The sequence below is a fragment of the Aspergillus steynii genome (genome assembly GCF_002849105.1).
Source record: "Aspergillus steynii IBT 23096 chromosome Unknown P170scaffold_11, whole genome shotgun sequence".
NCBI classification, from domain to species: domain Eukaryota; kingdom Fungi; phylum Ascomycota; class Eurotiomycetes; order Eurotiales; family Aspergillaceae; genus Aspergillus; species Aspergillus steynii.
The window spans coordinates 1,069,909-1,089,622 of record NW_020194408.1 but is presented as its reverse complement, the minus strand read 5'-3'; the positions used below and the strand labels follow the sequence as shown (position 1 = coordinate 1,089,622).

At 49.6% G+C, this 19,714-nt stretch overlaps 7 protein-coding genes across 7 annotated transcripts; 1 reads left to right on the top strand and 6 right to left on the bottom strand.

Moving 5' to 3' along the window:
• Nucleotides 1-493: 493 nt before the first annotated feature.
• Nucleotides 494-2,179, bottom strand: P170DRAFT_394971 (glutathione-independent formaldehyde dehydrogenase; the record flags this gene model as incomplete). The annotated part of the gene is made up of 10 exons (XM_024846081.1): nt 2,009-2,179; nt 1,933-1,958; nt 1,830-1,873; nt 1,606-1,779; nt 1,528-1,557; nt 1,373-1,468; nt 1,306-1,320; nt 874-1,252; nt 753-825; nt 494-694 (listed from the first exon to the last, which is right to left on the bottom strand). Coding segments are annotated over exons 1-10 (1,152 nt in total), but the record flags the coding sequence as incomplete, so codon positions are not given.
• A 305-nt stretch (nt 2,180-2,484) lies between these two features.
• On the top strand, nt 2,485-3,875 carry P170DRAFT_469019 (sugar phosphate isomerase/epimerase family protein). The gene is made up of 6 exons (XM_024852585.1): nt 2,485-2,692; nt 2,747-2,834; nt 2,883-3,179; nt 3,229-3,331; nt 3,384-3,559; nt 3,638-3,875. The coding sequence occupies exons 1-6, from the start codon at nt 2,590-2,592 to the stop codon at nt 3,756-3,758; spliced, it is 888 nt and encodes a 295-aa protein (XP_024698716.1). The 5' UTR covers nt 2,485-2,589; the 3' UTR covers nt 3,759-3,875.
• A 240-nt stretch (nt 3,876-4,115) lies between these two features.
• P170DRAFT_486331 (uncharacterized protein) lies at nt 4,116-5,541 on the bottom strand (the record flags this gene model as incomplete). The annotated part of the gene is made up of 2 exons (XM_024853930.1): nt 4,213-5,541; nt 4,116-4,163 (listed from the first exon to the last, which is right to left on the bottom strand). The coding sequence occupies exons 1-2, from the start codon at nt 5,494-5,496 to the stop codon at nt 4,116-4,118; spliced, it is 1,332 nt and encodes a 443-aa protein (XP_024698715.1). The 5' UTR covers nt 5,497-5,541.
• A 1,932-nt stretch (nt 5,542-7,473) lies between these two features.
• P170DRAFT_77061 (uncharacterized protein) lies at nt 7,474-9,795 on the bottom strand. The gene is made up of 4 exons (XM_024855376.1): nt 9,610-9,795; nt 7,924-9,560; nt 7,652-7,874; nt 7,474-7,572 (listed from the first exon to the last, which is right to left on the bottom strand). The coding sequence occupies exons 1-3, from the start codon at nt 9,749-9,751 to the stop codon at nt 7,728-7,730; spliced, it is 1,926 nt and encodes a 641-aa protein (XP_024698714.1). The 5' UTR covers nt 9,752-9,795; the 3' UTR covers nt 7,474-7,572; nt 7,652-7,727.
• A 588-nt stretch (nt 9,796-10,383) lies between these two features.
• P170DRAFT_514631 (uncharacterized protein) lies at nt 10,384-11,386 on the bottom strand. Its single transcript, XM_024855231.1, has 5 exons — nt 11,271-11,386; nt 11,134-11,220; nt 10,956-11,081; nt 10,769-10,906; nt 10,384-10,710 (listed from the first exon to the last, which is right to left on the bottom strand). Exons 1-5 carry the CDS (start codon nt 11,332-11,334, stop codon nt 10,577-10,579), a joined length of 549 nt encoding a protein of 182 aa, XP_024698713.1. The 5' UTR covers nt 11,335-11,386; the 3' UTR covers nt 10,384-10,576.
• Nucleotides 11,387-12,942: 1,556 nt separating this feature from the next.
• Nucleotides 12,943-14,414, bottom strand: P170DRAFT_77047 (putative O-methyltransferase). Its single transcript, XM_024855375.1, has 4 exons — nt 14,220-14,414; nt 14,036-14,165; nt 13,857-13,983; nt 12,943-13,788 (listed from the first exon to the last, which is right to left on the bottom strand). The coding sequence occupies exons 1-4, from the start codon at nt 14,388-14,390 to the stop codon at nt 13,032-13,034; spliced, it is 1,185 nt and encodes a 394-aa protein (XP_024698712.1). The 5' UTR covers nt 14,391-14,414; the 3' UTR covers nt 12,943-13,031.
• Nucleotides 14,415-16,789: 2,375 nt separating this feature from the next.
• P170DRAFT_459805 (ketopantoate reductase family protein) lies at nt 16,790-17,872 on the bottom strand (the record flags this gene model as incomplete). The annotated part of the gene is made up of 2 exons (XM_024851896.1): nt 16,790-17,628; nt 17,683-17,872. 2 exons carry the CDS (start codon nt 17,870-17,872, stop codon nt 16,790-16,792), a joined length of 1,029 nt encoding a protein of 342 aa, XP_024698711.1.
• Between the last annotated feature and the right edge of the window lie 1,842 nt (nt 17,873-19,714).

Genomic DNA, 19,714 nt, shown 5'->3' with positions numbered 1-19,714 from the left:
ACGGAGAAGTAGACTCTTTTTCTAATTTTTTCCTATTTCATTAGTGTGGTTCGATCTAGAAGTTGTATCAGCCTGGCTCATACAGCAAGAACTACTACAATCAAATCCCTTGGTGAATCACGCAGTTATCTTGACGATTGATATTCGTACACATTGATCGATCCACGAGTTTCAGTCCCACTCAGCAGAAGAGACTGCAGTGCCAGAAATTGAAACTCACCACTGCCTAAGAACCCTCAAACCGAGCGCCCTCGGTGGAACCTAATTGAAAACTACGCGTTGAATCGGTGCTGATCCTCAGATTAATACGGGCCGATTAAAAATGGAAGAAGTCAATTTCATTTATTATGCGGCTTATTACCGCGTAGTAGATTTAACATGTCCAGCAGCCATGCCTACCGCAAATATCCATTCGAGTAAAAGTTCATACATATAATCTACCAGTCTACCTACCTATCTACAAATGGGATTGCGCGGGAGCACTAGAGACAGGAAAACCGCCATTGGGATGGATGATGACCTTGGTGTACCCGTCTTCCCTCTTGTCGAACTTGTGATAGGCAATCTCGGCATCATCCAGCGCGATCTCATGGGAAATCACAAAGCTCGGCTTGGCCTTGCCGGCCACAATCATATCCCGCAGGTATCGGTTATAGGCCTTGACATTGCATTGACCCGTGGCTAACGACAATCCCTAAAAAAGTGAAATATATAAGTGGGATGAGTCGGGCACATACAGTGATGGGTCATACCTTTTCAAAGAGCTTTCCGAAGCTGAGACTGATGGCGCCCTTGGCGGAGGCCTCGTCGGAAGCCCCTGGGTCACTGCTCCAGGTCAGTATACTGGAGGCATCGTCAGGAAAGAGCACATACCTAGGCACATATAGTCCCGGGATCCCCATGCCGCCACAGGCCCGCGTGACACTAATCATGTTCTCCAGCACAATGTTGGGCTTCTCTGATGAACCACTCTTGTCAACAGCTTGGTAACCCACCGCATCGACAGACCGATCGACCATTCCGCCGTTCAGACGGATAATCTCCTCCACGGTATTCACGGTGGTGAAGTCAATGGGAATGCAGCCGATCTTCTGAGCCGCAGCGAGTCGCTCAGGGACTCGGTCGACAACGAACACGCGAGACGCTCCGCGCAAGGTGGCAGAGTACGCGGCCATGAGACCTACGGGACCAGCACCGAAAACCGCGATGCTTTCTCCGGATTTGAAGCCAGAGATTTCCACGCCATGCCAGCCTAGACCACGAGTCAGGATCCACGGTTATTAAGGAGAGGGGCTCGGAGTGTACCTGTTGGAAAGATATCTATGGTGTTCCGTTAGAAAGGTTGCAATTGAGATTATCGTTGAGAACTCACCAGCAAGAAGAACAAAGTCGGCCTCATGCTCCGTTCCCGGGGGTAGTAGAAGCGCATTGAAGTCGGCATATGGAACACGGATATACTGGGCCTGGCCTGGATTTCACTCGGTTAGCTTGAATTATTCTTGCCATCAGAGGGCACTGTCAGCATACCTCCTCGATACGGGCCCATGGCAACATATCCTGCAGAGCGTCAGCCAGCGACCCGTGAGAACAACACTCAACCCATACCATAAGCGCCACCAGCAAAACCGGGGTTGACCCCTGTGCAAAAGGCAGTATAGCCCTGCTCGCAGTTGCGGCATCTGCCATCGGCCACATTGAATGGCATCACCACGCGGTCTCCCTTCTTCAACAATGTCACTCCTTCTCCCAGTTCCTCCACAATACCCATGTTTTCGTGGCCTTAATCCGTGTCAGCGAGGATTCCTTATCGACCAATGTTGACCACCGACCAAATGTAATCCCGGGTTCTGCCGCCGTGCGCCCTTCGTACATGCTGCGTTTCGTGAGTCAATGCGACCACACATCGTCGACTACACCCCCTTGAATACTCACTGCAGGTCTGATCCGCAGATTGCAGCCTATCAATCTCATTAGCACGAAGATATTAGTCGCTTGAAAGACAGCATACCGTGGTGACTTTGACAATGACGTCATCGGGGTGTTCCAGCTTCGGCCTGTCGACGTCTTCCACGCGCACCTTGTAAGGGCCGAGATAGTTGAGTGCTTTCATCGTGGAGGCCATGGTGATGAATGAAAGAAGTGCGATCGCATTGAATGAAAATTGTCCGGTCGGAGGTCGGGGATTGGGGATTGGGGATCTGGGAGATATATGAGCTGCGCAAGGCGCCTGCGGGCAAACATCCCATTCCAAATCGGGTTCAGGATTCCGTTCAAATCAATCCCCGCCATGGAGAGGCTCCATGAGCTCAATTCTCGCCGATCAGGGCAAAATTACCCTTGCGATCGGGCAAGATTTCCCCTTCCACGTCGGCGGGGTTGTTCTTGGCGTCGGCACGCGGGGAACGTTGCCTATTCAAATGCGATGGAGATGGCCTCACCTTGTTCTTGTCAATCGTGATGGTCTGAGAGGGTATGTGGAGATCAGGACGGGGTACAAAATGGAAGCCTTGTCGAAGGCTGGTGCAGGCTGGGGTCAGGATTTCTGAGTCTGCAAAGTTCCAAGCTTCCTGTACACGTTCGAAGATCACGATGACTTCTGTGCTGCGCTTTCGCTCGATCTGGGGTGTTGATGCTGGAGTGAACTATGCAAATTGGGCCAGATGGTTTCCCACTCTAAAGTCCCAGAGTTACAGTGAATGAGTCTGTCTTGCTTGTGCGAACCAAGAAGCTAACACAAGTCAATTAGCCGGAGTGGAAATCGACATTGCACCTTTCGAGGATTTGGCCGCGATTCGTCGACTTTGCGACGAGGTTGGCCTTGAGATCAGTGTACTGTGAGTGAGGCTGAAATAATGTCGCGATCACTTTTTAATGCTCTCTAGGATCCATACCCTCTGGCCCATGTATGCCGGTCCGAAGCCCCCGGGTCTCACACCAAGGGATCACCTTGCGGGTTATCGCACACAGTTGGAGCGCGCCAAGACGCTCAAGCCATACAAGATCAATGCGCATTCTGGAGATGATCAATGGTCGGTTGACGAGGCGGTCGAGTTCTTCGAGGGCTCTCTGCTCGTCGATGCCGAGGTCGGGCTGCAGGGGAAGGTCTGCCACGAGACGCACCGCAACCGAGCCTTTTTCAGTCCATACTCTACCGCAAGAGTGTTGAAGAGGGTGCCTAGGTATGATAGCGATGCATTGGCTTGTGGGATCCGCTAACGATTGATGAAGTCTGCGTGTGACGGCCGACTTTTCTCACTTCGTGGTCGTCTGCGAACGCCTGCTGGATCAAGGCGAGGAGGACAAGGAACTGCTTCGCACAATCATACCCCATGTAAGTCATAAGCCCCGACGAAGCGTGTCCGTACAAGACTAACATTCTCAAGGTCAACCATATCCATGCTAGAATGGGCACAACGCAGTCGTCGCAATGCCCAGAGCCGACGAACCCAATCTTCGCGGAGGAAAGACGGTTCTTCGAAGATTCGTGGAAACAGATCATCGAGTCATTTGCGACTGGCACATTCAAATCGGAACCCATCACATTTGTTCCTGAATACGGGTTAGTGATTGACTATTCCATACCCTGACGTCACCGGGATGGGCTTGAAATAGACTGACGCAAATTTGTCTTCTTCAGACCTTTCCCTTACCACCCATTCGGTGCTGCTAGCGATTTCTCCGACGTCGCCGACCGTGAAGCCAGCCGTCTCCATCCGTTGTTTGAAGAGTGGGCCAAAGCTGCTGCGGCACGATCATAGGAATCTCGAACGCATGGATACAAACTCTTAGAGCCCGAATATTGCGTGGGATGAGACATAGGCTCTAGATTTACATGGTCATACGTAGAGTTGTTTTGTTCGCTCTTGCTTAGCTAGGAATAGAAGCGCAAGTGGCAACCACAGTGCCAATTTTCACCAGGCTTTTTACAATGGAAATATTAGAGATGAACAGATTTGGGAATAGCGTCTTAGACTGAACATCTCTAGATCTTTTTTGCCTTAATCGGAATATATAAGTTCTAAATACATTCGTCTTCATCCCATTCCCTACCATCATAAACAACATAGTACAGGTTCATCAGCACATTCAACACATGATCATACCGTAAGGCTTTCTTAACACGTGAAAGGCTTGCTTATGGCCCCTGACTGAAACTTCGAAACCTATAATTATCGTTAGCATCTGACGCAATGCCCAAAGAGAAAGACCTACTAATTCTGCAATGCTCGAGTAAGTGCCACAACCAAAAACAACCATACCAACGATAAAAACCACCAAATTACAAACCGCGGGCTGCAAATTATGCTTCTCGTACCACGCGCCCTCCCTCAACAGCACAAACCACATCACCGGCGGAATATAAAACGACAGACCGGAGACGAAAAGCGCCGAGATGATCGAAAGCAGCTCCGAGAAAATAGGAATAGCTTCGGCAATCACCCAAGCCAGGACAGTGACCAGTGAAATGAGACCTAACCAAGTCATCCAGCCCTTGCGGGTGTTGATAAATCGGGCGGCCGAGTCATGGTAGACTTTGCCGTGGATGTATCGGCAGACGACGGTGGTATTGATGGAGCCGGAGATGAAGATGACCGGAAGGGCTATGCCGAATACCACGCGGGAAATGACTGGTCCGGCCGATAGCAATGCAGGCGATTGCACCTCCTGGCCTACGAACGCGTAGATCAGCGATCCTGTCAGAGTATAGATGACGATTTGGATGCCTCCTAGCCACCAGAGGGTTTTGATATAATCTTCGGGAGTGTGCATATCTTCCATGAATGAGGGCAAGCAGCCGGCGAAAGAGTACGCGAAGACAATATTGTTGGTGGCCACGATGGCTTGCGAGAAGGTGATCCCGGCTATCGGCCATGCTGACCACGGTGAATGATCGGTAGAGAAGGTACCAGAGCCATTGGAGGTTTGAATGCCGGTTGCAATCACGGTGATTCCGATCGCCAAGATGATCGAAGCGAAATCGATATACCCAAGGATTGCAATCTCAGCAAAAGACGGAGGAATAGCGAGCATCATCAGAATGGCAGCGGAGACAACACTGAAGACGACCGAAAAGACGCCGCTTTCAGTGATGGTCTGGAAGGCAATTGCGCCGGTCAAGCAGTGGGAACCGATAACGAAGATCAACAAAGCCACGAAGCTTCCCACGAAGATCTTGGATCCCACACTCCCCAGCAGAAGCTGGCCGACGTCCGCATAGTGCCCAACTTGAGGGTACCGTAACTTCACTTGTCCGATGTTATAGCCCGCATACATCGCCACCAGACCGATGCCGACTGTGAGGATGACACCGGCAACCATGCCCAGCGTGGCGAAGGCAGAAGGCAGGCCCAAGCTTCCCAGAGCGATGGCCTCCACTATGGAAATGACGGTAAGGCGTTTCCATCCTAGCCGGCGAAACCTGGCATTGCCGTCCAAGATGTATTGTGTTTCGGGATCCGAGAGGTCCTGATTTTTGGGAAGACCTTCGCTGGCCATGGAGTCGGAGGGTATAGCGATTGAATATGGGGTGAATTGGATATGAAATTGAGGCCTGTTGTGAAATCCAGAGACTTCAAGGAAACAACGGGGGAATCGGGGGAACCCAGAGATAATCAGATGATCAGATAAGATGAAAGGGATTCTTTCCCGGCCGAGGAACCCACCGTTTCTGCAAAACCTTTTCCAAACCAAGACATCACTAGTCGGCTAGCGGCCTGCTGTGCACAATTCTTCAGCATTGGAGCATTAGACGACTGGTTTTCGTCCCGTGTGTGAATGAATTGCCTGGCCAATTTCATTTAATTGGTCCGAGCAGAGCTGGTTGTCTAAACACCCCTCAATGAAGCGAGCAGGGCTAACAGGAAAGCACATTGCTCGAGGCCCAGTTGCATTCTGGGTGGGGATACGAGGATACTACGTAGTATAAGCTAAAGGCGGGTCGTTGATATTAACCATCCTCCAATCCGACCAATTGCAAGCGTATCTAGGATGGCAGGGCAGCTGTCAACCGGCGCAACCCGCCCTAGGACATTACGAGCAACCATCTCCGACGCTTCATAACACCGTTCTGCAAAATACTCAACGGTTTTGTCATTACAACATTCCGCCGAGACGTACCGATCAGACCCTTGCTGTATTGTTAAATACGTCCCCGCTACACGGCTCAGAAGGTGGAAAAGAAATAACAACAGGGAGACATGGGTTCTCCAATCATGAAAGACCAGGCGCTGCGCTAACAGATTTATCCACAAGTCATGTCAAAGGTGGTATAGCATCAATATTAAAATTCGGACTCATCCCGTGTTCGATTTAGCCCGCTTCAATCCCGGCCTTCGGCGACTGAAGGATGCTAGATTTTGATTATATGATCGATCCTACATGGCCTGTTTACTGAAACTGGCCGCGAGGAAATTATATGCATGAAGTAGGTAGGGTCTATCACCGACCGCTGTTAGTGCCGTCAAAATATCTTTGATCCCATAAGGCCTCAAATGAGTCGAGAAACCCATCGGTCAGGGGTTTTAGGTATTTTGCTCGCTCATTGAGGACCTTATAAATGAAGATTCAGTTCTCTTACGGAGTATACCGCATGATTATCTATCTAGATCTCGTTTCGCATTTTCTACTTTCATTAGAATAGAATTATTCGATTTTAATACTTTAGCGTTTTGACAGTGGGGGGAGAAGCTTGGAAGGCTTGTTATCAAGTTGGGATCTTTACTAAAGTACATTGTTCAATCCCCCAGTATTAAACCTACATAGGAAGGAATTACACATATATGATGCCCTGAGGAGAAGTATCTTGTCGACTCCGTGATCATGGAACTCAAGAGCATCAAACCAACAAGAACTGGTGCAAGAGAAACAGTCAAGTCAAAACGGAGAGGTCAAGATGGATAACATGTATGAGTCCATCTTCTCTTCTGTGATAATCATTGATTTGCCGAAAAAAAAATATACATGCTAATTAGAACGACAATAAACACCTGCGAACATGACAAAAACTATCCCATTCCTCAAAGAACAATTGCTCTGGATGTGCTATTTTTAGCGTGGATGCTCGATTCTTGCAACTATTTCTCAGTCCAATAATGGCATTACTGAATTTTATAGCGATCACACTCTCGAAATCAGACGCTACTATCAATCGTGCTCCCTTGGAAAAGATGGAATAAAGCCTTTTCTAAAATATCGATGTTAATTGGAGTGAGTTAAAGGCCCGCCAGACTTTCCTACGATACTCGACAATTGATTTTTTTGGCCTCCGTACGGTGCCCCGAGGTACCACGCCGCCTTAATTGAGCAACCCGAATTCCATTGCCTTCTCCCTCCCCAATTGGGCATGAAACTGCGAAAACAGCATTCAGAGTCCACCTGCTGAACAAAAGTAAACAAAGAGATAATAAATAAAAAACAAAAACATACAACAGCCGGGATTCGCTGGTGGTCACCCACCCAACTACTAACCGGCCGGCGTGAGGCTTAAGTACGGCTGAGCGGACGGGAAGCCCTGTTCTCCTCACCCTGTGGTCGTATGTGCTCATCATGAAGATAAGAATGTTATATATAGGGCTAGTTTGATAAAAGAATTAACAAATGAATCAAATCGAGAGAGTAGGTGGTTCAGGAAACTGCAGTGGAGGGCACACACATGGACGATATATTTAGAGAAATCGAAGGCCATACAATAGTGTGTGATCCGATATCACGTCCCCTCGCATTTTGCATCAATGACTTCTGATGCAATGCTTCGTTTCCAAAGGAGAGTCTGACAGTGCACTTGCATATATTTGCAGCGGATATGTTTCTATTGCAGGTTGGCTAGACAGCGTAAGCCGCTTTGCATCACGGATATTTGCGCCGACACTTTTACTCTTGGATTGGTTAGCTCATTTGCGCGCGATTAAACGGATCACAACTCACCAAAGTCATGGACTCCAAGGATGCAATTGCGCGGACCCCATCGGGGATTTTCTTCATCCAACTAAGGCCCTCAAGCCAATGTAAGAGATGTCTCTGGAGAAAACAATCAAAAGCGTCGTTTTGGTCGATTTTGGCACCGCTCTGCTGTAGATGGTGCACCCAGTAGAGACATGCATACCGCAAGCTAGCTGGAAGCCACTGCTCTATCTGTCCTTGGCTGACATCGGTGACAGCGACCCTACGGCCGCCCAGGCCGAATATTCCTCGGTCACGAGGACAGACATCCCACGTTTGGGACATAATACCCACACAACATCCAGCCAGGGTGAGGTGTATCTGCCTCTTATCCGCCAGAAATGCTTGTTCCGTACATCTCGCTTGATCAAAGAGGAACTCACCCAAATTGGGGTGGTGGAGGCGAGGGGATTGACGGTCATGTTCAGGAAGATCGACGATCGCGTCTAAGCGCCTGAGATTTAGCTGTATTTCACGGGCGCTTATACCCTTACACTCCGGAAATCCTGTGCGAAATGATCGGGGCACCGATTGGAATAAAGCCCCTAGATCAATAACTGGCAACGGAGAGACAAGAACGGCCATGGTCCCCAAGATAAGGCGGACGGTATTGTAGATAAAAACCTTTTCTTCGGTCGCCTGTCTTTCAGAGACAGTACCCCGAAGGGCAGTGATGTAAATATTGTCCAACTCTGATCTTGGATCGTCAACAGAAATACTCCCGTTGAGCAATCGAGTCAGGCGCTGGCGCGAGAACCGACTGTCCGATCCGACAAATTTGCATGCAGACGCAGCCCAGATGAACAAACCACCGGCCTTCTGCGTCAAAAGATCAATTGTGTCGGCTCCAGGCCAGTCCGTATTCTGGTAACTGTCCTTCGCGATTCTCCGAAAGTTATGGGCGAGGAACGTATTTACATCGCGACCGACAATCCTGTAGTCTATACTGTGAAGCTTAAAGCACCGCTTTTTGCTTTCTGGTATGTCGTCAAATCTGGCCCCAATCCATGCATCAGGTCTGCTTGTGAGGAATACGCGCAACACCCCTGACCCAAGTGTTTGCACTTGGGCAAGAAGGCGGACTATTGTTGCAATTCCTGTCGTTGTCTCGCAATTTTCCAAGGCATCAACGACCAAGATGTAAGGAGACCGACCTGGCTCTAGTTTAGCGCGAGCCAAAGGATCTAAAATAAGATGACGCCACTGATCGTCAAGAGCATAGCTGGATATGTCCCTTCTTTGACGAACCACTTGGTTGATCTCATCACACAGAGAAGCATCAGCGTTCGCCAACTGTCGTGCGATTGTAGTCACAAAGCTCGTCGCGCACTTGGTGTCAGAATGGAGAGCGGAAAAAAAGAAACTCGCTCCGAGTCGACCTTTGTCATCGTATCTGCGAGCCACGGTCCGGGCTATTGTTGACTTTCCTGTCCCAGCCAAGCCACTCATCCAAAATATGCAGGGACTTTCTCGGGCATTAGCCCACTCGTCAATGTCACGGAGGATCTGGACGCGCGTGTTTTCGAGGCAGTAGGAAGGTTCGTCGCTATCAGCGAGTGAGTTGAACCGCGCACTCTTCACACATGGTAAGTGTATATCGTCAAGGAACTGGGTTGCATCCCCTGTTCTTTAATTAGCCCTGGCTAGTGATGGATCGGTCGGATGACTTGCCATGAAAGTGGACATTCTCGGCTTTGCCGACAAATTGACGAGAATCGTTGGCAGCGATTGCTGCGATGGAACCTCCAGAGGAGCCTTGGATTCTTTCGCCCAAGAGATTCGACAGTGCCAGAGTTTTTGGATTGTAAGACATTGTGAAGTTGCAGGAAACAGTGGTTACCACAATCAGGTCAGAAGAAATTGGATCTCCGAGGCTATTTATGTTTCTGAGACGCTGTTCTGGCCGAATACGGCGTCACGACAAGGTTAAAAATAGCTGATTATGTGGGATAGAATACATATCTCATTGGCACGCGATGCGCCCAAAGCAACAATTGGTCATGGCTTAACGCTGCACTGGAGTCGGGGTTGTTTCGAACCCCTGCATAGGTAATCTTGACGGGGCGAACCCGGCGCCTAAACACCCCGTCATCTGAGGCACCACCAATAATCTGCGACTAGAGGTAATATGTCCGATGCGACATTCGTGGCGTTTTGGGAGATGATAGGTCATGGAAAACCAGATGATTGAAGATGGTGGGCAGGCGATGAATTTGATGATGGCAGTGATGTGGAAGGAAGAGAGAGAGGGAATTGGCTCGGAGATTGGCAGGTATTCGCTGCCTCATTGTTGGCCTGACAGATTCACAGTTGAAAGGCGCAGAAAGACAGGTCTCATTTAGGTATTATTTCCTGTAGACCAAGTTCTTTTTTTAACTCTCTACAGCGCTTAGTTTTGAATCGCCATCTTACAAGACACCAGCTGCTCCAAATTATGCCGATCATCTCGAGAATAGCCTAGACTAGATATAACGCAGCATTAATGAGTAGCTGAAGTATATTGAAAACCTCGTCCTGATGGGATATTTCCCCGGCAACAAAAATAAAGAGAGTAAGCCTATCTCAGGCAATGATTCTGACCTCATATCACCAGTGCGCAATTTCATGAAAAATTCGGCCTCAACAAACTGTCGACGATCTACTCAGTGCAACACAGAGCTTTGGACCCGGTGATACAGCAGGGTCCCGGTCCCAGGCACTTGTCCTGAGCTTTTTTCTTGTAACCATCCGGACACTCGCCCCGGCAGAAGGGAGCGAATCCGGCCACGACACCTGCAGATGGTTTTCTATGGTCAGCATGTCACTGCCTGGACGGAAGGAAGAAACACACATTTATTTTCGCTATCTGCTTGGATAGAGGACTCCGTTGGAGACTCCACAGTCTTCTCAATAGTTATCTCATAGTGTTCCACGACGGTTTCGGCCTCAGGCTCCTTGGGAGGAGTGGCTTCCTCGTTGGCCATGTAGGCTATATAGTCAGTCTCAAGAATATATCAAATTGGTGGGAACAGACATACAAGGACAGCAGAGCCGCTTCATCCCAACGACACAGCATTTGCCGACACCGCAGGCATCCCACCCGCGTTGAACTGTTCCTCCGGGACAGCCACTGCTACACCAAGGGGCGGTTCCACACCAGACACCTAGTTTGAATCGAATCAGATTTGCTCTACTATGGCAAGCACGAGAACATACAGTTTGGATTGTCACGACCAGCGTCAGTGCATCCGAGGATGCCGATGTCGCCATTGGCCAGGAGTGACTGCGGCTGTTCAACGTTGTCTATCGATCATTAGCAATCATATCAGAGTGGGTGCCTCTGATACACGTACGAATAGCGGAAGCAAAGCATTGTCCCGCTAGGATAAAGGCGACGGCAGCGAACTTGAACAGCATTCTGAGCAGGTATCGAGGTGGGGTGGATTGAACTTTGGCTTTCGAATGCAAGTCTCCGAAGTGGATGATGCTCCACCGAAAGTCGAGCGGATATCAGCTCGAATTTATGCCCGGAGCTCGGTCGCATATTTCAGGCACCCTCTATTGCAATAGGACGCGGGCTTGGTTTGTACTTTCTGAGCAAATCAAGACGCTGGGCGCATGTGCTCAACGTGGCTGGCTGTATCCTCAACGGGCCACCCTATGAAGATGGACGTGACATTGTTCGTAGGCTGCAGCGTGGCTTACCTATGCTGCAATGCCGGTTCGATGGTTCACGCGTCCTATCCAGAGAGGAGGTGGAAATAAATTGTAATTGGAACTCGAGCCACGCCACCGAACTCGGACAGCGGTTCATGGCTGGCTGGTGCTCGGATTGAGTTGGAAGTCAACATCACGAGTATACTTCTCTCTGCGAAATACTCGGGGTCCTTCAAGTGTCCTACAAGGTCGACGGGTCTAGACCTTTCAGCTAGACCAATCGTTTTACCAAAGAGGCCCCCGATAAGGTATGTTTGCTCATTCTATGCACGTTAGGCAACATATGACAAGATGCAAGCTGAGCTCGACAGCTTCAGCGTTCTTTCTCGGCGTCAGCACTACCTGAATTCTTGCTAGTACTGATGTTCAGGTTCATCATACCGAAGACGATTGGTAAAGTTCAGCGTCGTCTGATTTCGGGCCCGACCTTCCAGGTTAAATAGTGGCATGAATAATGAAATCTCGGCAGCTGAAGAATACGACTGGAGGCCATGGCCCTGATCATGTGAAACATTCAGCTAGCCACAGGTGTTGTATGGAAATGGATTCCGAAGCTGGACAGGTTATCGGCCGGTGATAATTGTCCTGGACTTTTTGATCATTCCAGCTTCTGGCTATGAAGATAGCCTCCGATACAGGGTTGAGACCTATTGTAGTCAAGTGCACTAGTACAACTGTTGGCGAAAGGGAAAGGCACCGAGTCTCGTGGATTATTTTTGCTGCAGGTGACAGGTTCGTCAAGGAGGAATTTGGAATCGCAGGTTCGACAGGCCGAGCGAATCGCCGACCAACAACAAAGAACGGGTGGCCCCGACCGGCAGCAGTTCGTCTTCGACCTGCAGATACCCCGCCGTTGGGTAGTCTCGTTCAGGGATGACCCCTGTAATTGGGCATCGCAAAGTACAGATCCGGGGTAGATGGTAGGCATGCAGAAGACGGTGCCCAAATTGTGACAGAGCATAGTAATGCGTGGAAATCAGGCAAACCTCACAGCAGGGGGCTCCATGCCAACTTTCTGGCAAGCAAGTTCAAGACAACACCGATAGCTTCTCTGCTTTCTAGGTGAATTGAAGGACTTCTTCGTCTTGACTTTTTATTTTATCTTATTTATTTATTTTGGTATTTTTCTTCAGTTTTGAAACGACGTTGATCCTCTCCTCCCACTGCGTCTGTGCAAAAACACGGAAGATTTAACCAAATAAGAAGAAACTTGGTAAAAGAGTTTGTTCAGCCTGATCGAGGCCCGGTCAATATTTGTGATCCCCCGTCTGTTCCTACAAGTATATAGGACGATTTGGGGTGAACGTTGTAGCATTAGGAGCCTGGACTGTACATGTACCCATACTAATCGCCATAACCCCCTAAAACAATAAACTCATACTTCTAATCCGATCCATCTACAAAGTCGCTTCAAACACCGCATCGCCAACGGCCTGCCCCTGAGACCTAAAAACCTTCACCTTAAAGCCCGCCGTCTCCAACAGCTCCACCCACTGCCTCTCCGTGCGTTCCAACGCCCCGAAAGCCTCCATCATGGTCATATCCAGCGCCGCCGAAAACGCTGTCACGTTTTCCTCGGGCAGCGTGTTCTCGTTCAGAATCAGGATCGAGTCCTGCGCCATCGCCTCCTTGATCCGCGCCAGGGCCTCTAGTGCCTGCTTGTCCGGCCAGTCGTGCAGTACCGTCCGCATGTAATACACCCGGGCGCCCTTCTCGGGCTGCGCTTCGAACATGCTGTATGGCATTGCTTCCACGCCGGAGGGAAGGGGGGCCTTCATGTCGTTAATCACTTGTGGTAGGTCCTGCAGGATGAGGCGTCCTGGCAGAGAGGGGAATTTGTTTTTAAATTCGGTAATGTCGTGGCCGATGCCGCCGCCAATATCGATGAGAAGCACACGCTCAGGAGAGCAAAAAGCCAGTTTATCCGCGACGGGGTAGTAGTTGAACCATTCCTCGCTGCGGACTTGACGGCCCAGCGTCATGACGGAGTTGAAGGCGGCCTGGTCGGCGGGGTGTTTGACGAGCCAGTCGAAGTAGTGGTCGGATGTGTTGAGGGCGAACTGGAAAGGTGCGTCGTATGCGTCGGTCGGGTTCTTGTAGTCTTTGCTTTCGAAGTAGTCATAGAGGTTGGCGGAGGAGCGCATGTTGAGGTAGCTGGAACGGGTGATTAGTACTGGTCTGTAGTTGATGAGGTCAATCATCGGAACGGAATGAGCATGTACAAGTGTTTAATCCCCTCTCCTGGAGGTACGCCATTGGCAAACATCAATGCTAGCGGCAATGGCTGGTACTTTTCCTTCTCGGTCTGTTTGAGGATGCCGTTGGCGGCCAGAAGACGGAGGATTCGTGCTACAAAGGGTCAGACGTCTCCCAGAAAATTTCAGTTGGATACTCAAGTTACCGAGAAGCTGCCTGTCACCCTTAGTCTTCGCGTCCAGGTCATCGATCGTCAACTCGGCACCGCCGGCTGCAGCAAATGCATCGAAGATCCCCATTCCTTGGGCGACTCGGATCGAGGTGAGGCCGTAGTGCTGGAGCAGTTCAATTAGTCTACCGAGCATTAAATAGCCAACCAGCGAACTTACCCCCAAGCAAATTTTCATGACCGTCTTGATGGGCGGCTCCAGCGCGGCGCGAAGCTGATCAATGGCACCGAGCAGCTGCATGCGCTCGGCATCTTGGATGTTTTCTGGCGAGGGGAGGTTCCCCAAGGCAGATGTCACAGTGGAGGTGAGCTCGGAGAGAACACTAGCCATGATAATTTATTAGCAGGAAGAAAGCGAGAATGGAAGATATACAATGCAGTGAGTAGAAAGCAAGATGGAATGAATTGAGTTGATGGGAAGTCCATTTTATAGGTGGAATTTATCAACTCCAGCTGAACGGTTGGGGGCCAAGTATAAGCCTCAGCTACAGCTATGCGACGCCTTCAAAATGCCACCCTGCTTTTATCCATTTACATTAATTATAGGCTCATGGCCTCATAAATCGAACGAAAGGATCGATCCGCAACGATCCGATTCAGTGCGTCTCGCCCAGTTCCAGTGTACTATCGGCCTAGTAGGTAGACAGTCAGCATTTAGCAATCGGCCTTCACACTGCGACGAACAGCCTAACTCAGCCTTGTAGATTGAACCAATCTAAGAGGCCGGTGGCTTTCTGAACTCCGCCACTAATACCCCATACTATCTCTAGAACAGCATAGTTATTATGAACGAGAGAGCCAATTTAGCGGCTTCCTTAGGGCTTATCCCGGTCTAGGCCCATACATCTAGGGGCCAAATTGAATATTGTTGTTATTAAGCAATGAAAAGCCTGAATAGAAGGAGAAACGAAGGCAAAGAAAATAAATAGACACGAAGTTCCGAGATTTGATTATCTTCCTAGCCCCTCTTATTTGATGTAGGCTGCTCATCTTGGGGCTCATCGGTAACCGGGAGGTGGCCTGTCGAAGGTTCACTATACCTATCTGCCTGCTTTTTGGTTTAATTTTCAAGCGGCCGGATCGAAAGAAAAAAAAAGGGATCTTGCTAGGAGGAGTATAGGCGACGGAGGAGAGGGTGTGTTAGCTTATTTTTGCATCCATAGTAAACAATGACGAAGGTATCCATCGAGTTCCAATTTTCAACAGGTTGTCCAAAGCAAAAGAATACCAGGATAAAAACCCATGGATCCAACTTTCATCCAACACCGCTCTTTTAACTTCTCAACCGAGAAGTCCCCAATCACCCTCCGCATAACAAGTCAATTCTAGCACGATCTTATCCGACACAACCACCCATTTCTTTTTCTACATTGCAAAAACCAAAAAGCTGCCTATGTTTTAATCCCACTGGCAGACACAGCGTATGTTCTCGCCACATTTTGTTCGACGGGCACATCAGCTTGGCTACCATTTTCCTCGGCAGGCATATCAGTCTGGCTGCCGTTTTCTTCGTCAGGCGCATTGGCGTCGGCAGGCACAGTGGCATCAGCAGGGACATTGGCTGCGCCTGGGCGGACGACGGCGACTCATCGGAGCGCGAGTGCGAAGAGTCTGATATGCACAATTAGATTCCCGAGGTTGGAATGCAATAATAACAGAAACAAGTAGAAGACTTACCATGGTATCGCCCGCCATCCGAAGACCTCTTAACATGTCTCGCGCAAATCTTTTGTCAGGGCATGACCATTGCTTGTGCCCTGAAGGCATGAGTATGCAACATCCGTTTAATGGAATATGGCTTACCTCGATCCCCACAGATAAAGCATCTGTGCTTGCCCATGGTTTGATTGAAGGGGCCACCAACAACCCGGAAACGAAACCGGCAAGGATTTCCCAGGGAATAAAGACAAAAGTGACACCACGAGCCATCTGCGCGATACAAGTCTTTCTCGGACGAAGCATATCCGCTGGACTAGCCAGACAGGGTATATCTGCCTATCTCCCAACGTTGTTGATCTGGGATGCGAATCTCTCCAATACTTATTGGGGTCATGCGTAGTTCACTGAGATACCGTTTAGATTATGATGGATTTGGAAGTTGATCCCTACCTGTGGTATCTCGTTTGAGGTTGGTGTCTGTAGAAAAGGTAGTTGGGCAATGGAGTCTTGTAAGGTGTATGATTGTGGAGAAGTTCAATGACTGGAGGAAAGAAGATTCGATGGGAGTAATGGAGAAGACCAGCAGAATTCGCAGGGATGACTCGATTCAATCGTACAGATTCACAGCGGATAGACCTAGGTGAATTAGGGTGGAGAATAAATATGGTGAATATTAGGGGACTTCACAGCTTTGGCTTTCGACTGAACTTCTCTCCAGCCCCAGTGAAGGGTAAGAAGCTGAATATTGGCCGTAGTATCTGATTCACCCTTTACATGGAACTTCTATCCGAAATCGCCCAGTCAATGTTCTACCGCAAACCAGTGTATGTATATACTAGCTTAAATCCAGCTTCTATCCACCAGGGAGTCTCAAAACAGGAGAAATAGAAATGCGATGGAACTAATCAAGAACTGGATACGGCTCCTACAATTCAGTCACGAGGTCATCTACCGACGACATGAGGTAGTTTCCTATCTTACCACCATATACTGCCTGGCCTTTACATCCTCCCTGCTTACCTAACACTATTAAGCACTGTCGCTCAATCACATAGAAAGTATCCAATATTTCTACTCATACGGGTTCCCCGGCTCAAAGACAGGCTTCCAAATGCCTTTCTCCGCCTTCACCCTCGCCTGCAAACCCTTCATGATGCCGTAGACAATCCGCAGCGTAGGCGCCGGCACATTAGCCTTCTCAGCCTCGCGCAACGGCTCACCAACCAGGTTTTCAATCTCCATGAGATTCCCCTTCTCGTAGTCCTGGCACATACTGGGTTTGAATCCAGTATCGACAGGATCCTGGTGGATAACGGCGTGGATCAAATCGGGCTGCAGCACGATGCCGTTCGCCTCGGCGGTGGCACGCACTTCCAGGACTATAGGCACGATCAAGTCGTCGATGACGTGTCGGCTCATGCGCATCTGAACAACGTCCATGCGCAGCATAGAAGAGATGGGGTTCATCGATCCGTTATACGCGATCTTGCGCCATCGGATGCGATCGACCTCTGGCTCGTAGATGACGTCGAGCTTGCCGTGGGGGTTGTAGATCTGCACGTAGCGCTGGGCTGCCTCGGCCGCTACGTCGGCGGGGACGGAGGGGCTGGCGAAGGCGCCGATCTTCTGGCAGTCTTCGTCGTCGTGGTAGATCTTGGCTGGGGCGGTCTCGGTGGCGCCTGTGTAAGCGACGCTGCTGATGATGGGGGTGCCGGGGAAGCGCGCGACGAGGGGCTTCTCGATGTTGATGCCATTCTGCGACAGGACGATGGCGGTCTTCCCGGGAGTGACGGCAGGGGCGATGATGTCGGCGACGGTGGGTGGGACGTCGGGGATATTTTTGGTGGTGACGAGGATGAAGTCGAAGGGGGCGATATTGCCCTTGGAGACGTCGGGGACGGCGTTGACAACTAGTCTCGCGGCGTGAACTGGATGGTCGAGAACAGACACAGTCGCCTACTTACTGGCAGTGGGCTTCCAGGCCTTCACCTGGCCGTACTGGACGGAATCGAGGTCTATGCCGTTCTGCAGCGCCGCTTCATAGTTGGAGCGCATGACGGCGGTGACCTCGGCCTGGCCTCCTTGCTCCAACGAATAGGCCGAGACGGTGCCAATGCCGCCAGTGCCGACTATTAAAACCCGCGCTTTTGTCATGTTGGATGAGATGAATGTAGCAGGAATGGCGGGGTCCTAGAGTGGGCGGGGATACTTATTTATCGGTGATCTCGTAGGATGTAAGATGGATCTCCACTTCGGTCTCGGTTGCCGTTGTCTCGGGATGCCTTGCCCCTTTCTGTCGGGAACACTTGCTATGTTGGAATATAGACGATATCGTATTTATCAACGATGCAACACTCTAATGCTTTGTTTTTTGTACTTGCTTTAATCCTTGGTCTATTTCGGATCGCTGGTGGAATACTTCACCGTCGACTCTTTTTACTATACTATCTTAACCAACCTCTTTGAAATAACAACCTGCCAGAACAACATATACTTTGTAATAATTTCTCGGATTGTTCGTGCTCATTAGAAGTTACCAGTGAATTAGAGGTAAGCATTGGGATATTTGTGATTTATAATTTAGCGATCTGTAATTTAGCCTCAATGCTACCGAAAAAGGCAAAGTGGGAGCAAAAGTCTCATAGAAGATCAGGAAGGAAGGTATAGAGATAAGTAAATAGGTTGAATATTCCTAACGATTAATGAACTAACTGTCGATCTATAAAAGCTCCATAATCACTCCTAACACGGGCGGCGATTCGACGACGATCGTCTCCAGTGTCACTCTCGCTTGGTCTTTCCTTGCGATTCTACATGGATTACTGAACTGAATGAAAAGCGTCGACTTCACCTCCCTCAAAAAGAGGGTTAGTGCATCGAATAGCTATCACTGCCATGATGCCTCTCCAGTGAAAATCCATTGCGCTAGCCAGATCTCGACAAAATAGCCGACTCTGTTCCTAAACTATATGACCCTTCACTCTTTGCTAATCAGAATTTGAAGTCGTATCCCAGATGATGCCCCTAATTCTCTCTCCAGATCCTGCCAGTGGCGAGCGCATTGGATCTTGTCCAGAGCCTGTCGCCCTGTCGAACGAGATTCAAGTCGCGGCAGCAGATCTTGGATGGAGAAGACCTTGTCTTCAAGGGTTCTTTCACGATTTCCCATGGTGAATATGCACAGAGGAGTTAATTGAGTTGGTGAATTGCAAATGGTACGATCTTTGAAATAGACAGCTCTTGGATATTGTTCTCCCCTTCAATCCTTCTTCCATCCTACCCAGCGCGACCTTCTTATTAGAACGCGTCCACCGGTTTCACTACGCTCAGAACTGCCGTCCTCATCGGTATGTCCTCCCAGTTGACTCGTGCAGACTTGGTCTATCTCGGCATCTCCTCGCACAGGGGGCAATTGAACTTACAGTCGGAACCAGCTCGTCATTAATGGCAGAGACATCTTTAATGTCAATCTCTCGGCTGGAATCTTTGCCCAGTGTTGAGGCAGTCTGTGCATGCCCCGATGCATACACCAGAATTTCCCGTTATCATCGGCCCATTAAAAGATGCGGAAGGGGCTTTTTGATTCCCAAAACCGTCGAGGCTTTGACACAGGCCGCAACGTCGGCAGGACTGTTTACCCAGTCTTTACACAATCACAGCGATTTTACCTCTGGCTCCAAAGTAGAGCAAACCCAATTTTTGTTGTATCGCACCATTTCCGGATATCATAAAGCCAATCGACTTTGATCTAGAGAGGCACGAATTTTCAACGTCAACTGAGCTGCAGCAGGCAAGGATAATCTTGCAACTTCGGTTGATTTCCAGCAGTACCTCAACGCGCTACACACCACTCCCGACGAAGTTGCCGGGCGGTTTGACATACCCTACGAGCAGCAGAGGGACGTTGTCAGGAACCAAGACGATCAACGAGCACTCGACGAGCAAGCCATCAACACCAGCTAAGCTTTCTTCAGGCTGTCACAAGACCAGCGAGCA